This window comes from Ambystoma mexicanum, chromosome 7q (genome assembly GCF_040938575.1).
Source record: "Ambystoma mexicanum isolate Mex_15411 chromosome 7q, UKY_AmexF1_1, whole genome shotgun sequence".
Taxonomy (NCBI): domain Eukaryota; kingdom Metazoa; phylum Chordata; class Amphibia; order Caudata; family Ambystomatidae; genus Ambystoma; species Ambystoma mexicanum.
Window position 1 is genome coordinate 565,031,597 of NC_090941.1, and position 19,709 is coordinate 565,051,305.

At 47.0% G+C, this 19,709-nt stretch overlaps 1 protein-coding gene across 2 annotated transcripts in view; it reads right to left on the minus strand.

Moving 5' to 3' along the window:
* Nucleotides 1-19,709, minus strand: part of ATP7B (ATPase copper transporting beta) — a 1,159,214-nt gene that overhangs the window by 611,149 nt on the left and 528,356 nt on the right. For both annotated transcript variants that reach the window (XM_069640108.1, XM_069640109.1), the window contains exon 6: nt 8,608-8,684. In XM_069640108.1, coding sequence (XP_069496209.1) covers nt 8,608-8,684 — 77 coding nt within the window. The remainder of the gene's footprint in view (nt 1-8,607; nt 8,685-19,709) is intronic.

Sequence of the window (19,709 nt, forward strand, 5' to 3'; positions counted from 1 at the left end):
TGATGGGCATTCACCAACACAAGGAGGAACTTACCTTTGAAATAAGCCAAGCTGCACATTTCCCTCTAATATTAGAAGTCCTGTGGCTGAGATACCATAACCCTCAAATAAATTGGACGGATAACACTGTTCAACTAACATCATCCATATGCAAGACCCGTTGTTATGAAACAGAAAATTCAGCAGGGACACACCTGGCCTCAGTTCTTGGTCCAGCCCTTCCTTATCCTCTTATACATGATGTTAGCATGATTCCTGTCGAGTATCAAGATTATGAAGGCATGTTCGAGGACAGGTTATCTCGCCAACTTCCACATCGTTCGGAAGACTGCGCTATTGACATCAAACCCAATGCAGTGGTTCCTTTTGGAAGAATGCAGTCTCTATCAGTTTGGGGAAAAAAATCTTTACGCAAATACCTGGATAACAATTTAGCCAACAGTCTTATTCAAGAATCCAAGTCCCCGGCAGGAGCATCGCTTTTTTTGATCCCCAAAAAAGATAGTAGAGAACTTAATTAATTGACTACAGGAGTCTTAACCAGATAACAGAAAAGGATCATTACCTCATGTCACTCATCAATGATGTAATTGAAGCAGTACAATCATCATTCACTTTAACACACACCGGTCTCTCAGGTTGCTTGCCAAATCACTGCTGTGTGCAACTCTCTCTTGTTTTTGCTATTTCCAATTCACAAGTCAAGGTTAGTACCACAGGCTTGGCCTCGCCTCCCCAACTCTGCCATTCACCCAGGAGGGTCTCTGGTGTCCTAGAAACACAATGCAGTCTTCACATGTGGGATCTGGCCTTCTCCACCTGTCGGAGGCAACAACCTCCATTAGGGAACCCTTGGGGTTTGCTTCCGCTGATCTTGTCCCTTGGTCCGTTCTGCTCAAGTAGGTGTGCCTTCGTCCCAGAAGTTCAGCTCATACTTGTGTTCCGCCTTGCTCAGAGTGTGTCTTTAGGTGTTGCCTTTTATTTGTGTGAGCATAGCTAATTGGTATTAGGTGTGTGCACTTAGTGTAAAGGGCCTGACTTTGCCTGACCTAATTAACAGGACATGTCCAGTACGATATGAGAGAGTTAGTCTGGTTAATCTCAGTGACCCTCTTCCTCGGCCTAGTGTTTATGTAAAAGCAGGGGGGAGTTGGGAATTTGGACAATCCTGAAAAATAAGATGGGGTAGATGAACAGAAAAGGGAGGAATACCATTGGTTATCTCAGCTACACTCTCCGAAGACCCCTCACCCAGGTGATCGTCCCACACTGGTCCACCCCCAGGAACTGGATCCAAAAGCAATGGCTGTGTCCAGGCCACCTGGATGACAAGTCCTAGAGAACTAGTGGGTGGGCCACCCTTTGGTTTCTCACACTGGTCAGGTTGTATATGATGACATGTTTCACTTGTGGACACCCCGCAGCTGCGCTATATAAACTTATGGCTACAACACATATGAAGGATGTGGGAATAACACAATGTGGGCCCAGCAAATCAGAGAAACCCTGAATCAGGAAAATTCAGTGGGGTGCTGTCACAATATACAATTGTCCTCACTCGACTGGAAGCTTAGAGCCTTGTATTATGCTTAATGATCCTCTGGACACAGTAAGGTTTTCAAGCCTTTATTTCAGTTGTAGCTTCAGCAGCCCCAAGCCTTTCCCATCACCACAACAGTTCGCTCTTCAAGTCAAAGCATCCTCCCCGGAACCATGAGTGAAGCATGAGCCCAGTTTTGTTATGGAACATTGAACACAGTCCATAGAACACAACATTGCATCAACGATATAAGAAGGCTATGTAAATAATTTTATAACTACATACATATACATTTTGTTGGCTTGTGTTTTTACCTACATAACACACCTTCTTTCCTTCACGGGGTGTTTGACTTCACAACATGTCATATTTACGCAACAGACCTCCTCTCCTTGCAGCTAATGCCACTCCAACCTAATAACTGTTGTACCCACCACCATCACATTCATATCAGCTACCCTTTCTTTCCTCCACCTCTCACCATTACTCAACAAAACCGTGTTACCCAGATCTTTCACCGCCTTCATCGGAGTCGAGAACTTGATAACTCCTTTATCTACTCTCCTTCCTATCCTTATCTTGACCACCACACCGCCTTTCAAAACACATTCCTTCATGCAATTCTTTTCATCATACCTTACCTTGGCCCTCTTTTGCACATTCAACATCCTCTCCTGCAAAACCACTGTTTGTACCTCTCCATGCACTTCCACACATTTTTTCATCCAACCAGGATGCAACCTAGAATTCAGGATCCTCTACCACAAAGCCTCAAACGGGGGAAACATGTCACCTGGTGAGGCGCAACTCTATATTGTACCACCCGCTCCATAACAGTCCGTTCCCAATCTCCATCTGACGCAATGGCAATTCCAATCACCTCTATCAACGTTCTATTAAATCTTTCAACCGTTGCATTTCCTTTGGGATTAGAGAGAGCTGTGGTAGAATGCTCAATGCCATTATCCTGCAGAAATACATTCATCTCTCTTCACACAAACTGGGCGCCATTATGCGACACAATATTTCTAGGAAATCCCTCTCTCTCAGAACACTGACTCAAAAAATGGTATTATCTTAGGAGAACTAATGTCCCTCACAATGCACACCTCCGGTCACTTTGACAACAAATCCATCAGAACAATTAGATATGCGCCTCTGGCTCCCGAAAAGACACAGGACCCAATATGTCCATTGCCACCACATCCAAACTGAACTGGGTGAGGCCACCATCTTCATAGGCGGTACTCTAGTACATAGGGCCTTATCACTATCCAAACACGCCTCGCACCCCTTCAGAAATGACTCAATATCACAGTCCATTCCAGGCCAACAAAAATCAAATCTTGCTGTATTAGACCCTGTGTCTTACTGACACCAAAGTGTCCCTCGTGAGGGATTTCCAACACAACTCTCCTCATGCCCTACGGCACCACTACCCTCAACAATATTCCTTTCGCCACACACATTTCTTGTTTCACCCTCCTGTACCTCATCAACTCATCATCCAGCTCTTCTACTGGTCATCCCACCTGAACATATGTGTCACCGTAAACTGCATCCTTGTCACCTTCTTCTCTCCAGTCACTTTCCTTGGCAACCGTACTGTTCACAAAAACTATGCCTTCTTCCTCAAACATCATAACATCATTCTCCTCTATGGGATTGCGAGACAACGCATCAGCAATAACATTTAGCTGACCCTTCACGTGTTTTACTTCCATGTCAAAAAAGAAATCCACCTGATAATCTTTTGCGAAACTCCATCCAACCCTTTCCTTTCAAAAATGCCCACCAACGGCTTGTGATCAGTCACTACCACAGATGTTCTCACCCACACAAATTGGCGGAAGTTTTCAATCCCCCACACAGAGGCCAAGAACGGAATAATGCCTCTCAGGCTTCTTAAGAACGCGCGATGCAAAAGCAATGGTGTGCAAATCATACCCTTTTCTTTGCATCAATACACATCCAAGTCCGCTCTCACTTCCCAATCATCCTTAAATCCCTTTAAAATGGGCGCACTCACCAAAGAATTTCTTATGTCCTCAAATTCTTCATTGCACTTTTCATACCAAGCAAATCTCACACCTTCCTTAAAAAATGTTCTCATGGTTTTTGTCCTCTCAGCCAAATCCTTGATACATTTCCCATGGAATTCAACCAACCGCAGATATGACAACAATTCCTTTTTATCTCTTGGGGAATTCATCTTCATTATTGCCTCTAAGGTTGCATATTTCGATTTCACACCATCCACCGATAACCCATGCCCCAAATACTGGACTTTTGCAACTTTAACTTGACATTTCTCCGCCCAAATAGTCAAACCTGCTTTTGCTATTCTCATTAACACCTCTTTCAGTCACTCATCATGCTCCTCCTCATTCTCTCCCACACTAATATATCATCCTGATAGCAGCATGTCCCTGCCAATCCATTTAAATACTTTTTCATAGACCTTTGTAATACACTTGAGGCAGATCCAAACAACATCCTTTTGCATCAATATAGGCCAAAAGGTGTTATAAAAGTAGTTAGGTGCATGGAGTCAGGATGTAGCTTAACTGGATGGTAAGCTTCCTTAAGGTCAAGAACTGAAAGAATTCCAGCCCCTCCTATTCAAACTAGCAAATCATCAATTTTGGGCAGCGGAAATCTATCTGGCTTCACACATTTATTAATACCCCTAAGGTCAATGCACAGCCTCAAACTCCCATTAGGCTTGTGCACGGCCACAATGGGGCTTATCCATTCTGCCACATTAGCCTCCTCACTTATACCCTCATTCATCATTCGCTTCAGTTCATTTTTCACATCCGCCCGTAAAACAAGCGGTATGGTGCATGCTCTCAACCTTATTGGTACCGCCCCAGGCCTTAATCTAATCAGATGGACAAATCCCTTAAGACATCCCATCCTTTCTGCAAAGACCTCTGGAAACAACTCAACCACCTCTCTCTCCCTCATTTGAACAGATTCCACTGAAGCTTGGGCCCTCTGCACAACAATTACCTGCAAGGGATGATTGGGATCAAGTCTCAACCCAAGATCAGCCTCATCATCCCAGGATAGTAGATTCCCAACCTTGGATGTCCAGCTAACCATTCCTTGGCCGCAACTCCCACCATACCTGAACTGAGCCCAAAATTGCCCAACTATGTTGATGGGAACATCCCCATAAGCATGTGCACTCACACTTGCCTCTTGTAGATCACAACAATTAAATGTTTGCCTCCAAGTTTCCATATTTACAAGAGTATAATCTGCCCTGCTATTTATCAGTAATTTCACTGGTACAGTATTAACTGATATCTCTGTGTGGGCTTTTACTCATTTGGGCACTGCATTAACAGCATTTACCACACACACTTCTTCTCCTCCATCACTCTCTTTGTCCTGCAAAAAAGTTGTACAATCCTATACCGTTTTAACAGTACCAGGCTTGTTCCAGTGCCTGCAACAGCGAGCCATATGGCCCTTCCTTCCACAGTCCTTGCATATCACATAATGTGCAAAACACTGTTTATCGCTAGCCATGTGGTCAGGGTTTCCACATCTATAACATCTCTTGACAAAAGGTCTCCCTTCCACCCTTTGCCTAAAATCCACTTTCTTGGTATTTGCCTGTTTGGTTTCTTCTTTAGTCTGTGATTTTCGAGATTTATTCTTGTCAACAGCATTTGCACCGCCGGTGGCAGTCGTCGTAGGTTCAGTATCCAAAGGCTTAATGCACTTCTCCATCTGCTCCACCATTTTCGCAATTTCCATTGCCCTCTCCAATGAAAAATCCACACCACTTGCTCCTTCCCACCACAAAGTTTCCCTAATCTTGGGATCTGCACATCAAATCATTAGCTGATCCCTAATATGTTCATCTGTACAATGAGCGTAGTCACACTTGATGGCCAAACCACAAAGGACAGTAACACATTCTTCAACTGTGTCTCCAATCTTTTGGCAAAGTGGTATCTCGCTAAGAATTTATTTTCCTTGACGATAAAATGCTTTTCGAACATCAAAAGGCTCTGCTCAAAAAAAGACAAACCCTCTGTTTCTTGGCTCCGAAAATCTGGTAGTTTTTTAAAAATATTGTCTGACCCTCTTGTCTCAGACAATGATATAACAGAAAGTCCTTGCGATCGGCAGCAAAATTAATCCCATTTACTCCATGCAAATACCTCATGAAACCATCTTTCCAATCTGCCCAATTGACATTAGGCTCACCTGAGTGTACCAGAAATAGCGCATGCCCAGGTATATTAATTTTTCTTTAATGTCAGTTAAGTATCAATGACTATATGGACTGTGAACACCACACAATTTTCTGAACAAACCCCGGGAAATTGTCAATAATCACTGTGCTTGCCAAATATTTCTGTAAATCTGTATTTAGATCATGCACACACACTGGTCTACTTCAAGCGCCGAACCTTAGAATGGCGGCACACGCACTGGTATAGTGCAATGTCTGCAGAATTGCCTGGCCTCAAGATGTTGGTTGGAAAGTCTTACGAGACTTTGTTCCCATTGGAACCGTTATCAGCTGTTCCTGCAGTGCTTGTCCCTCAATTAACTGACACGCTGGGTAGACGTGATTGCAAACGCCCACCGCAACTCTGGTGACAGCGATGTACCTCCAAATACTCACTACGCCTGTACTCAACTAACGGCTCGCTGCTCTTCGCTGTGCCTTGCTGTCCCTTGATTTATGGACGCACCAGCGAGGTACACTTGTAATCGCTGTCCCTCATTTTATAAACTCTTGCGAGCTGCACTCATCAGCGCCTACCTTGACTCAGCTGACGGCTTTTGCACAGTTCAAAGGCTCGCTGCACCAGCATCTGGCTCCATATAGCGGCTCAACGCTTGTTCCTTCAAGTTAATCACGACTGGAATGTTCCTGCAAAAACGACCGGCTGGGGCTGCTGAACTCGCTGGATCCTTGTCACCACTATTACGCTAAATGATCCTATGGACACGGTAAGGTTTTTAAGTCTTTATTTCAGTTGTAGCTTCAGCAGCCCCAAGCCTTTCACATCACCACAACGGTTCTCTCTTCAAGCCCAAACATCCTCCCCGGATACATGAGTGACACATGAGCCCAGTTCTGTTATGGAACATTGAACACAGTCCATATAACACAACATTCCATCAACAATATAAGAAAGTTATGTACATAATCTTATAACTATATACATACATATACATTTAGTTGGCTTGTGTTTTAAGCCACATAAGACCTGTCAAATCAAACTTCTACACCAAACATATTGGACACCAGACTGGATGCATAAAAGGGCACTGCAGGAAGATATCTGCTGGAAGTGGAGGAGAGCTCAGGGGATGCTGAGCCACTTGATTTGGTCATGGCCAGAAACTAATGGATTCTGGAAAGAAACATAAGGATAAACCTCGTCCTTGAGACCGAAATACCTATGGAGGCTTCATTATTTGTCCTAGGCAATGACAGAAGCATACGTGACTTGTCCAAAGCAAACAAAGCTTGGCTATTCAGAGGATGCATGTTAGCAAAGAAGATGATTCTATGTGCCTGCAAATCAACCAAATGTATGAATGTAGATGATTGGATTCATGATTTACTGACCTTGTCAATAATTGAGAAAATTCTTTACAAGAAGAGGGGTGGCTCAGATGTGTTTCAAGAGATTTGGGGTCCACTCTTAGATATGTATGGTTGCGCCAGTATATTGGGCACCTCTCTCTTGATGTATACATCTATTTTAGACTTTAAATGTTTCTTCCATGCTATTACTCTATTCTCAACCATTTTCATACCCACTTTACGTTACACTTCTTGAAACTTACGTTACTATCTGCTTCTTGGATTCCAACTCGTAATGGTAGTTTTATTTATCTGTTATGTCAGTGTGTCGGATAGCACTGCCATTATCATCATCGGCTCTCTCTGTGGATGTACATTATACTTTTTATGATACAATAACAACTTTGAATACAGAATTTAATTTTCTATCTGTGGCATTAAGAATGCTTAGTATTACACTATTTATTGTTGTAAACTATTTATTGTTGTAAACTGGCCAGACAAAGTGATGATGTACTGGGATTTTAATGACATGCTGGGCTTAAAATAAGGGTTTGAAGTTATTTGTACAGTGGAGGAAATGGATACCAGAGCTGAGATGTTATTGACACTATCACATAGGTGATTTATTTTACTCCTACAGAAAGTGTAGGTGTACAGATCTGTCAATCTAGTGATGCGTACAAGTTCTTCTTTTTGTATTTATCCCAATTCTTTTCGTGAATCACTACACACAAGACTTAACTCAGGATTATTTTCATTTTGCCTTAATTATATTTATTTGAATGATTTTCTTTTTATGCACTTTTATGTAAAAATGTTGCCGATATAAAGACCTGTATAATGAGGACGATGACGATTGGTTGAGGATGGACTGACCACCAAATACTCGCTGCCTCTGCGTGCGTTACTAACAGGCATAAAAGTAAGTACAATTACAGGTAGGAGAAGATCTATCTAACTTTTCTGCATCATACCCGGGAAGTCACTTTATTTCATCAACATGGGTGTAGAGCTTGCTGGTAAAGTGCTGTTCTCCGACATGAGGGCAGCCTAAACTTTGCAAGTTCGTATCTAGTGGCAAAACCGACTTAGCCTTTCATCCTTCTGAGGTCGAGAACTAGCCGAACATTGAAAAATGGAGTAAGAATGGTGCCTGTTACTACAGCGATTAGAAGCTGGAGGAAATATCGTAAGAAACGCTATAAAGTAACACACATAATAATAACTATTAAAACTGGAGATAAAGGGTCTCAAACGATACTGCAGGACACAACTTGATTCACGCCATGCAGGAATCAGAACTATTAGTGCAAAATAATAACCAGAGCAACCTAAAATATATATTTAAAGTCAACGAACCATTGGCTTCACTTCTATTACAAATGCAGATGTTAAACCTTCTGCGAGCAAGGAGAAAGTCATGCAAAAATAAAAGGTAATCACCAGCAGCCATGCTGAACCCCGAACCAGCCGGCAAGTTCCTCACAATGCTACTCACTGTTTAATTTCTTGCTTGTGATCCAGGTTATGAGCTGCTGAATCCCTCTTGGCCAACGAAGCTTGAAATCCCAGGCCCTGAAAAACAAGATACAGCGTTTGGTCAATGTTGGGCAGCGAAGGTGCAGCCGATGCACCACACAGGACTAGGCACTTAGGACCTCATTACAAGTTTAGCAGTATTTCGGAGGTAAATCCTCAAAGATTCCACCAACTGGATTTACAGTTACCACCACCTGGTCACGTGGATTTACCATGTTATTGCAAGTGGTGGTAGGCAGTGTCAATCCCCATTTCCTGGAGTCATTAGGATTTTTGGCGGAATTACCACCAGTGGAATTACAAGTGGTAATTCCGCTGATTGTTTTTAGGAAAAGTGGAGGATACACCGACATCATCATTCTGGAGGTACATCCTCCACTTTTCCTCAAAAAATCTGTGGGATTACCACGTACTTCCACGGGTGGTAATTCTGCCAAAACCTGTAATATGTCGGCACGGGAAAAATTGAGGTAATGGAATTACCTCAACTTGTTTCCCACACAGCCAAACTCGAAATGAGGTCCAACACGGCAGCGTATTTTTCTGGAATAGCAGTGGTCTGATCACCACACAGACGCACTAGGAATATATCACCGGGTATTTTTAGAGGCGAGGAAGGTGGACTACTGGTATGTACTGTGTTGGGGTCATGCTGAAATAAGAAAAATGCTTTTAGTTGTCACTTTCGGAGGAAATAATGACTGGAGGGCTCTGCGGCCGCTCCTAACAAAATGACAATAGGTTTCCAAAAGAATACACCATATTAACACTGTTAAGGGGCTTGCTTCATTGCATGTGCACTTGTTTAGATGGGATTTCTGCAGGACTTTTCTTTGAACACTAGGCAGAGGGCAGTGCCACCTACGCCTGGTGAATACTTTAATTGGAGAAAGGTAAATATTGTGGAAGAATGTGTGCATACAAGAGAATAGTGAGGGAGGCCCAACCATAAGGTTTGAGAGATTCTTCTCCGACCAAAGAATTATTTTTCAAATAATGGTTAAAATGGTGTATTTTTCTTTTAAGACTTTGTTTATTCATTTAATACCTTACATAAACAATAAAAACAATACAATAATACAAATGTACAAGGTCATACTCATTCAGATACAAATTGTTAGACTAATCTTTAAAGGAATAACAAAGAAGGGCAGAAGTCAAAGAATAAAATAATAGAAAGAGAAAGAAACAAATAAAAGTAAGAGAAAATCTAAAATAAAAAGAAAAAAAGAATTCTAGAATGCAACTAATGATTAAACATAAAGATCATTAAATGCCCCCCAAATCCTCTCATATTTGTCAAGCTGATTCTTTGCATTAAAGAAATTTTCTCTCACCTTGACAGAAGAGCCAGACTCTGCAACCAATCGTCAATATTGAGGGGAAGTGTCACTTTTCCAAAATTTCAAAATGTGTTTCTTGGCAAGGAGAAGGGCTCTATATGCCCAGAACATTTTACTAGTAGACAGTCCAACACCTAATGAAATGAAACCTAGCCCACCAACAAGTGGATCTCTGGGTATTGCCAGATCCATAACTAATTCCATTCTCTGAAAAACACCACCCCGAATAGCTGTATCTTACCACATAATCATAACATATGGAATGTAGTGCCCATCTCTCTTTTATAGTTTCAACATATGTCTACATTACATAACTTGCTCAATTTCATCTTTCTTGGGGACTAGTACAGATAATGGTTAATTCTTTGTTGCGTGTATCTCAAATCTAAATCCAACTTGTATTTAACTGGACCTGTACAAATGCAGTACCACTCAATATCTGACAATGAGTAACGCAGATCCGAGTCCCAATTACCTCTACTACGTTGTGAGGGCAACTGAGACGCAGAAGGTGCAATCAATGTATACAAAGTAGATGCAGATAAAGGCATGGCTTTTGAAAGATGTAAAATCGTAGGAGAAGAGTGCAACGTAGCATTCAAAGGTGAAAAAAGCACAGCGAAAAGTTCCCATAGAGTATTATACCGACAAACTTCAGACAATTTCAGCTTACATTTAAACCGCAGGAACTCAAAATCAACCATACTTTAGCCATCAAAAACCTGTCCAATTTTCCAGATACCAGCTCTCAGCCACGTAATCCACGACAAAACATGGTTATTCTGTTTTATGGCCTGATTCTTCCATAAACTGGAGTCTGAACACAGCACATATTTCTCATCCCTAATCTCATTACAATTATGCCATTCTCTCACAACATGCTTTACAAAGGGCTGAGTAGTACCAACAGGCAACCTCTTATCCATGAACAAAAAATATCCAGAGGGATGGGAGAAATGGAGTCCTTCTCAATTTCAATGCAACCTGCACAATTAATGTGACCAGACCCCAATCAATGGTGTAACGTGCGCAGAGTTAATGCAGAATGGTAATGTTTTCTCTCAGGGTAACCAAAGCCACCCAAATTCACTGATTTCTGGAGGACATCTTTCGGGACACGCACCCAGTTTCCTTCTCCCCACACAAATTTATCCAAGGACTTATTGATCATTTTTAAAAGATTATTATCCGGTTTCCATGTCATGCTATAGGGGGTTGTTTGATGTAGGTAGGGAAATGTGGGTTGATTTGGGTCTTAAATACTTGGGTATCCATGTGAATAGGGATGTTGAGTCCTTGCTTGCGCATAATATTCGCCTGAAAATTGCAGCAGTAGATAGTCTTTGCTGTGGATTGGAGAAGCTAAAACTGTCCCTATGGGGTACAGTTAATGTAGTGCAGATGTCCATCCTTCCAAAATTCTTGCATGTCTTTAAAATGGTCCTCCCCTCCATTCAGCGATATGCGTAACACTTTATTGAGCGTCCGGATGAAGCGTTCTACCTCCCCATTCGCTCTGGGCCAGAGTGGGGTGACTTTCCGATGTTTTATCCCCCTTTCCTCACACTAGTTAGCGAACTGCTGCCCCTGGAATGGTGCTCCGTTGTCCAAACATATCTCAAGGGGGAAACCATGGGTGGGAAACATCTTTTCCATGGCCAGGATGGTGTGGTCGCTGGCCGTGGATTCAACCAGCTCCACCTCTGAATAGCGCGACCACTGGTCTGTCACTGCCAAAAAGTACATCCCCCGGCCCGTGGACCCGAAGTCTGCATGCACTGTCCCCCAAGGGCGATCACTCCTCTCCATGGCCTGAATGGGTGGCCCCCTCTCCACTGGACTCGCTGCCTGGCAGGGGATACAAGCCTTCACAAATTCGTCAACCCTGCTCTCCAGGTCCGCGAAACACACCTTCAACCTGAGGCGTGCCTTCATCTTTGCCATCCCGGGTGCCCTTTGTGGGCGAGCTGCAGCACTTTGCCCAACAGTGCCCTTGGAATCACGATTTGGTGGCCCCTCAGCAGGAGACAGTCCTCTGCCACCGACAGCTTGTGGCGTGCCCTCCAGAGCGCTTGCAGGTCCTTTTGCGCACCGTCATTCCTTTGGGAATTGTTCAAGAGGACCTCGCGCCATTCCCCGCTGGCCACAGCTTCTTTTATTCTCAGGAATGCTTCATCCACATTGGATTCGTCCGCGATCTCTTGGCGCAAGGGCGACGGGTAGCGCCGATCCAGGTGTATGGCTTCCACACAGTCTGCTACCTCCAGCGAGTCCCTGGGTCGCCCGGCTCCTGGATGACGGGACAGATAATCCACAGGGTTGTGTGTGCCCGGACGATACAGCAACTTGACCCCGTACTCCATGAGCGAAAGCATCCATCTCTCTATGCGGGGTGGTGGCTTGGACGATGCTCCTGGCATGATTGGGATCAGGGGCTTGTGATCCGTCACAACAACTACTGGCTTCCCTAGAATGTAAATCTGAAAATGCTTGCAGCCCCATAATATGGCCAAGGCCTCACGCTCATTTTGTGAATAGCGCCTCTAAGTCTCGGTGAGAGCCTTGCTGGCGTAGGCAATGGGTCGCATGGTCCCCTGAGGGTCTGCCTGCATGAGGACTGCTCCCAGTCCCACCGGGCTGGCGTCGACCACGATCTCTGACTCTCGGTCCGGGTTGAAATAGGCCATGGTCTCTTGCCCCGACAAGGCGTTCTTGATGGCGGTGAACGCCCTCTGTTCCTTCCGGTCAAGGTCCAGGCCACGTCAATTCTAGTGAGTTCTCGCAGGGGTTCTGACAAGGAGTCGAGAATAAATCGCCCACAGTAATTCACCATCCCCAGGAAGCTCCTTATTTCCGCGGCGGACCCCGGCGGGGCTACCTCTTGAATGTCCTTCACCTTCTCCGGATCCGGGGAGATGCCCCCGGCGTGAAACACAAACCCAAAAAAATCCATCCTGTCCTTCAGGAATTCACACTTTTGTTTGTGTAGGGTCAGTCCTAGGCTGCGCAATCTCTCAAGGGTGTTCTCTAGGCGCTTCAGGTGCTCTGCTTCTGACCTAGCAAACACCAGGATGTCGTCCGACATGTTGATTACCCCCTTGAGTCCCGATAGGGCCCCCCTGATGGCATTTTGGAAGACTTCCGCTGCGGACTAGACCCCGAAGCTGAGCCTCTTACACTGGTATAACCCCTCGTGAGTCATAAAGGTGGTGATGTATCTCGACTAGGGGTGGAGTTCTAGTTGGTGGTAGCCAGATCTCAGGTCCAGCTTCGAGAAGACTCTCGCCCCTTGGAGCTCGCCAACAATGTCATCTAGGGTGGGCGTGAGGTGACGTTCCCTTTTGATTGCCATATTAGGCAACCTCATGTCCACGCAGATGCGGACTGCACCCAGCTGTTTGGGCTTTGGGGCCACCACGATTGGAGAGACCAAAGGGGTAGGGCCTTCCACCCTCTCGATGATGTCTAGGTCGACCAGTGTCTGCAACTCCTTTTCCACCTGTGCCCGCAGGTGGAACGGGATGCGGCGATGCTTGAGCGCTGTTGGTCTCACCGACCCATCAATGTGCAGTCGTATGGGGTTGGCCTTTAACTTCCCTATGCCTTGGAAAATCATGTCGAAACATTGTAGCAGGCGCTCCAGGTCAGCATGATACACCGCAAAAGTGAAGTGCACGAGGTTCAGCGCTTCAGAAGCAGCACAGCTTAAGAGGGAGTGCGGGCTCACGCTTGTGACGAAGAACCTCGCGTTTATCCTGCTCTGTCCGTGGGACACCGGCGCCACGAACACTCCCTGGATGGGAAGTGGCGAGGCTCCCCCAAACGCGTATATCTGCGCTGTGGATTCTGTCAATTCTGGCGAGCCTGGGAGTGCTTCATAATGTTCGGTCGCTAGCACACAGTCCGACGCCCCCGTATCTATGAGGACCGGGGTGGGGACTTCTCCGATGTTTATCGTGCACATCGGTTGTCGGCTACCTCCGGGGCCCTTGGTGATGCTTGAAATGAAGAAGATTTCTTCCTCTTCCTCCTCTGCGATGTTCAGGTCCTGCATGCCTTGCTCGACAGCCGACACGCCCCTCACCCTCCGGGTGTTGCTCCCGCCAACTCTCGCTGGTCCTCTAGAGGCTGCTGTTGGCGCGGTTGCCCTGCACACCCTAGCATAGTGTCCTGGTGTGCCACACCAACCACAGACCCTCGATTTGGCTGGGCACTCCCCCACGTGCGGCAGGTCATACACGCAGTAGGGGCACGACGGGGCATTGCCCGATGCTGGAGGGCCATCTTCTCTCTTTGGTGTCCATCTCGCCCTCTCTGGAGCAGAGCGTCCGATCACAAATGCCTCTTCCCCCTTTCCAGAGTGAGTGGCTGCATCCATGTTCGCCCCCCTGGCCTCTGCCAGTTCATAGGCTCTTCCAGTGTCCAAAATCTGCTGCAGGGTCAACCCAGGCTCTCTCAAAACTTGCCTCCTCAGCTTACCCGAACTGCACCCCTGCAGCAGCTGGTTGCGGACCATCTCCTCTTCGTTCACCCACCTGCAGGAGCTTGCTAGGTGCCTCAGCCGCACGCAGAACTGGTCCAGTGATTCTTCTTCAGCTGTTTTTCGGCGCACATGACAAATCTGTCAAAGTCCACGTTTGCCATGGGAAGAAAATGGTCTCGAAGAGCTTGCTTCACAGCGTTGTATGTGACCACTGGGATGTTGAGATGGTCACATATTTTGTGGACCTCCGTCCCTGCAGAGTACACCATGATGGCGATCTTCGCCTCGTCATCCATTTCCCCGGAGGCTCTGAAAAACATTTCTAGTTTTTTGACACATAGGAGCCATTTCGGCCCCAATATGGATGGCGGGCCGTGGTGTCAACTTCGGGCATGGGGGAAAGAGTACTGTGCATCCTGCATGGGACTGGAGCAAGGGCACCCTCCTCTTCTCCTTCCTCACCCATGGCAGTGTCAAGTACTCACAGGATGTTGCTGTCCTCTGCGTGTGATGGGGTGATCCGGCACCCAGGCGAAAAATTGTGGAACCCGGTCTGATGGGTCCACGTGTTAATCAGTGTCCAGCACCCTCAACCAGTGCTCTCTTCCTTCTCTCTTTTTTTTTTGTGCCACAGCCCTGCAGCAGGCTAGGGCTGTGGAAGGTCCCAAAAATTTGCCAAAAGGCCCAGGGGATTGCAGCCAGCGCACAAGCACCCTCTCGGGCCGCAAACGCTGCAATCCACGTGCGAATAAAGATGGCAGCCGGCCGTGCGTGTAAGTCCGTGCCGACACGGAGCAACGTTCTCTTCCTCCAATGCCGTCGGAGCGGAGAACTGCTCCAGAGTCCTCCTCGTCGCCAATGTTGGAGTGGTGGGGGCTGGCCAGGGCCCCCACCCGCATTCACACACAGCCACACGCTCGTGCCAAAGGAACCACGACAGAGACGTGTAGTACGCTCGGGTCCCCGGCGCCAACTGCCCGAGGACCGTCTTTATTAACATAGTGCATGCGTGAGCCTCGATCCCGCTCGCGCATGCGTACAACGGCGTAGTCACTACGCAACAGTACTGATGCCTTCCCGACTCTCCCTAACCTCCCTTTCTTGGGAGACGGGGAGGCAGGAGTAGGGCTTGGGAGTGGCTGGGTGGTGGAAGGCAGTGAGGGATGGGTATGGCATTGCCTATGAAGGCCTGGCGGCACATGTTGGCCCAAGGCCCTGACAATAGCACAGGCAAACTGCACAGCTATGGGCATAATGCCCTTCACAATCCTCCAGCAACCCAGATACAGCCACTGGCCCAGACAATCGTGAAGAATGACAGTGCTTTATTATGTGTGACCATGGATGACCCTTTTTTAATAGTAATTATCTCAGTCTGGCACAATGACAGTACAGTTTACAAAGTTATGTTACAACAGAATTTCCCTACATTCTATGTGGGATAGAGGACAAAAAAACAAGCATCAGCAATGGCAACCCTTTGGGCTTTTTTGTAGGTATCGGAAAGGCACTTGCCAGGCACTGCCTAGTTGTATTAGCTGGCCATTAATGGTAGCAGGTGAAAATTATATGATGTATGTCATTTATAACGTGCCTGTACAGAAGTGTTTCTAGACCCGGCAAGACAAGGGAGGGAAACAGAGGGAGGACAAGGCAAACAATCGTACTAGCCCTTGTGTCATTCAGATTGTGTAAGTGAGAACATGCAAAGTGCAGGGGGAAGGGAGAGAGGGAAGGGCCAGGGAGAGGGAGGGGGCAGTGCAATCAGGGCAGCATTGCTCAGACTAAGTGCAGCCAGGGCAGCATGGCTCTGGGTACGTGCAAGGAGGCAGGGGACTGTAGAGGTTACAGTTACAGTCCCTTAGCGCGTTGTAGGCCTGGTGGCAGTACAGATGTGACTGATCATGGAGGACCCTGGTACCCAATGAGACTCAGAGGGTTCCAAGCAACCAGTCGGCGCAGCAGACAGGTAGGTCAGCAGAGGAGGGAGAGAGAGAGAGAAAGCAGAGGAGAAAATGAAGGTCTTGAGCTGCTTCCGGAACTTCAATTGGTCCAGCTCAAGTTTGAGAGGAGCAAGGAGGCCATTCCAGTGGGAGGCACCCACAGAGGAGAGATATCGACAACCCACTCTCTGCCTGGAGAAACGTCTGACCCTCAGAGAGTCGGAGGTAGCTGAGGGAAGGGCAGGAGAAGGAACAAGTTACTTAACTGTAACTGTTGTTCTCCAGCATCGGTCTGGCATGGATTCACATGCTCATGAATATTTCCCGTTGTCAGGCTGGGAATCCTCGGTAAAGAAAAAATCAGTTTCAGTTTTGTTTCTTAACTGTCTTTCTACTAGTAACCAATCACTGGTCTCTGGGTCATACTGCCCCCAGCCAATGAATGCCCTCTACCTAAGACCCTCCTCTGGCAGCCATCTTCAGATTTGGTAGCACGTAAAGTGACAGTAGGACCAAGAGAAGAGCCACAGATGGGTTGGAGGGAGGGTTCGCATGTGAATCCATGCCGGACCCATGCTGGAGAACAACAGTTACAGGTAAGTAACCATGCATCCAGCATGGGGTCTGGCATGGATTCACATGCTCATGAATACAAGAATACATAGCAGTACACACATACACAAGGCAAGGCTCAACATTAATCATTTCAACAACTCAACATTAAGCATCTCTTACTGCCTCACCAGGCTCACCTTCAAGCGAACAGGTTGCGATGCAGGTCCTCCACGTAGCAGCCCTGCATATGTCCAGCAGGGGCACACCAGACAGGAACGCCGTGGTAGCAGCGATCGCTCTGGTCGAATGGGCTCTCCGACGGCAAGGCCACCAGTGACAGTGCATGATGCAGCTGGAGCCGGAGAGCCATCTGGAAATGGAAGCCTTCGAGAGGGCCTTACCCTGGTTCACAGGTCCAAAATTCACAAACAGATGTGATGTCTTCCGAAAACTCTTTGTGCGGTCCACGTAGAACTTCAGCGCTCTATCCACATCCAGCGATTGCAAAGTCCTCTCAGCCGGCGACGGGAAGAAAGTAGGTAACACCAATGGCTCGATGAGATGGAAGTCCGACGGCACCTTGGGAATGAAGGAGGGGTGCGTCTTCAGCACTACCCTTGTCTTTTGGAATGTCAGGTATGTAGGTTTACAGAAGAGGGCCTGGATCTCTCCCACTCGTCGTGCAGAGGTGATGGCCACAAGAAATGCTGTTTTCCACGATAGGAATTTCAACGGTGCCGAATGCTGAGGCTCGAATGGCAGGCTCAAGAGTCTGGTCAGCACCACGTTGAGCTCCCAAGCCGGGGCCTTCACCGGCGGGAACGAGCGGAACAGTCCTTTCATGAACTAATTCACTAGTCGGTGAGACCACAGCGATAACCGCCCCGGAGTTCTGGTGTAGCGAAAGATAGCCGCCAGATGGATCTTGACAGGGGCATGTGCCAGCCCCGCCTTGGCCAGCGATAGCAAGTATGGCAGCACTTGAGGAGCCGTAATCCGTAGAGGGTTGGGTTGATCTTATGTGCACGGCACCAGACAGAGAACCTCTTCCATTTATGCCCGTAGCACTTAAGAGTCGAGGACGCCCTGGCCTTTGCAAGGACCTCCTTGCAGTCCGTCGGGATATCGTAGCCTCCGAACTCTAGTGCCGCAGGAGCAAGGCCTGCAGGTTCAGCGATCCCGGGTCATGATGTAGGATGGTGCCTCCTTCCCTGGTGAGAAGGTCAGCGTCTGTCGGCAGTTTGACTGGGGGGGGACGCTGACAAGTCCAGAAGGTCCGGAAACCCTATCTGCCTCGGTCACGCCAGTGCGAAGAGGATCATCCTGCACCAGGACCATCTGAGTTGACTGATGAGTCACAGAAGCAACGGCAACGGTGGGAATGCATGCAGGAACCGGCCGTCCCAGGGGAAGGAGAATGCATTGCCCATGCTCCCCGGGTGGGGAAACCTGCTGGCAAATCTCCGGCACTTGGCGTCCGTCGCAAATAGATCTATCTGGGGATTGCCCCATCTTCAGAATAGCAGATCCACTTGATCCTGCCGTAGTTCCCACTCGTGGCACAAGTGCAGCTCACTGATGAGCGAGTCGGCGACGGTGTTCTTTACTCCTGCCAGGTGGAAGGGTACGATAATATTTTTTGTCTGGAGTGAACTACTATCATCTAAACATTGGAAGTGTATCTGCATTTACTCTACATAGGAATTGTACTTGCATTCATTCATCGTTTACAGAAAAAAAATCTAAATTGAATGCTTTGATAATAATAATTGTCTTTTGGAATGAACAACTTTTATTTAAACAATGGAATTGTTGTTGCACTTTCTTACATTTCCACTAAAAAAACTTCAATGAACTGTTTTAGGAATTGTATTAGCTGAATGAATGTATGAATGCCAGCTATATAGGATTTGCGTGTTTTTTATAAAAATGAATTAAAGACGTTCATGATGATTTTTTTAATCATTTTTTACCACAATTTAAATAAAATAAATGGATGATTTGATCTAATACCTCTTGCCTTGTCCTTCAGTTGCTCTCCTCATCTTGGCACCACCACTTGTTTCTCATATATTGCTTTACCTCGAGGTGTCAGATTTTTGAGGTTCCCACCATTTTTGTTGGTTTATTTGGAAGGGTACCAGGAACATACCCTGGGCAACGGCCCAGTGCCACAGATCCTGCGCTTCCTTGGATAGGGCTGGGTGCCCCCTTGCTTCTGGATGTAGAATATCATGGTGGTGTTGTCGGTGAAGACCCTCACCACCTTGCCCTTGAGGGACGGGAGGAACGACCTGAGGGCCCAGAACACGGCTCAGAGCTCCAGGACGTTGATGTGTAGTGACCTCTCCTCCGGGAGCCAAAGGCCTCTTGCTTGGAGATCTCCGGTGTGCGCTCCCCATCCTTCCAGGGAGGCGTCCATCATCACCATATCATGATGTGTTGGGGTCTGGCAGTCCATACCCGCCGCTAGATGCGTGCAGTTGCCCCACCACCGGATTGCTTGGTGGAACGTCTTGTTAAGGGAGATCTTGTCTTCGAAACTGCCCGCTGCTCGCATCTAACGGGCGTCGAGGAACTCCTGCAGTGGTCGCATCCGCAACCTGCATAGGTGCACGAGGTAGATGCACGAGGTAGATGCACGATGACATCATGCCGAGTAGGGACATCAAGTCCTCACCTCACCCTGGCCATGTCCCTGGTCAACAACCGTTGTACCTTGCCCAGGATGGCCTTC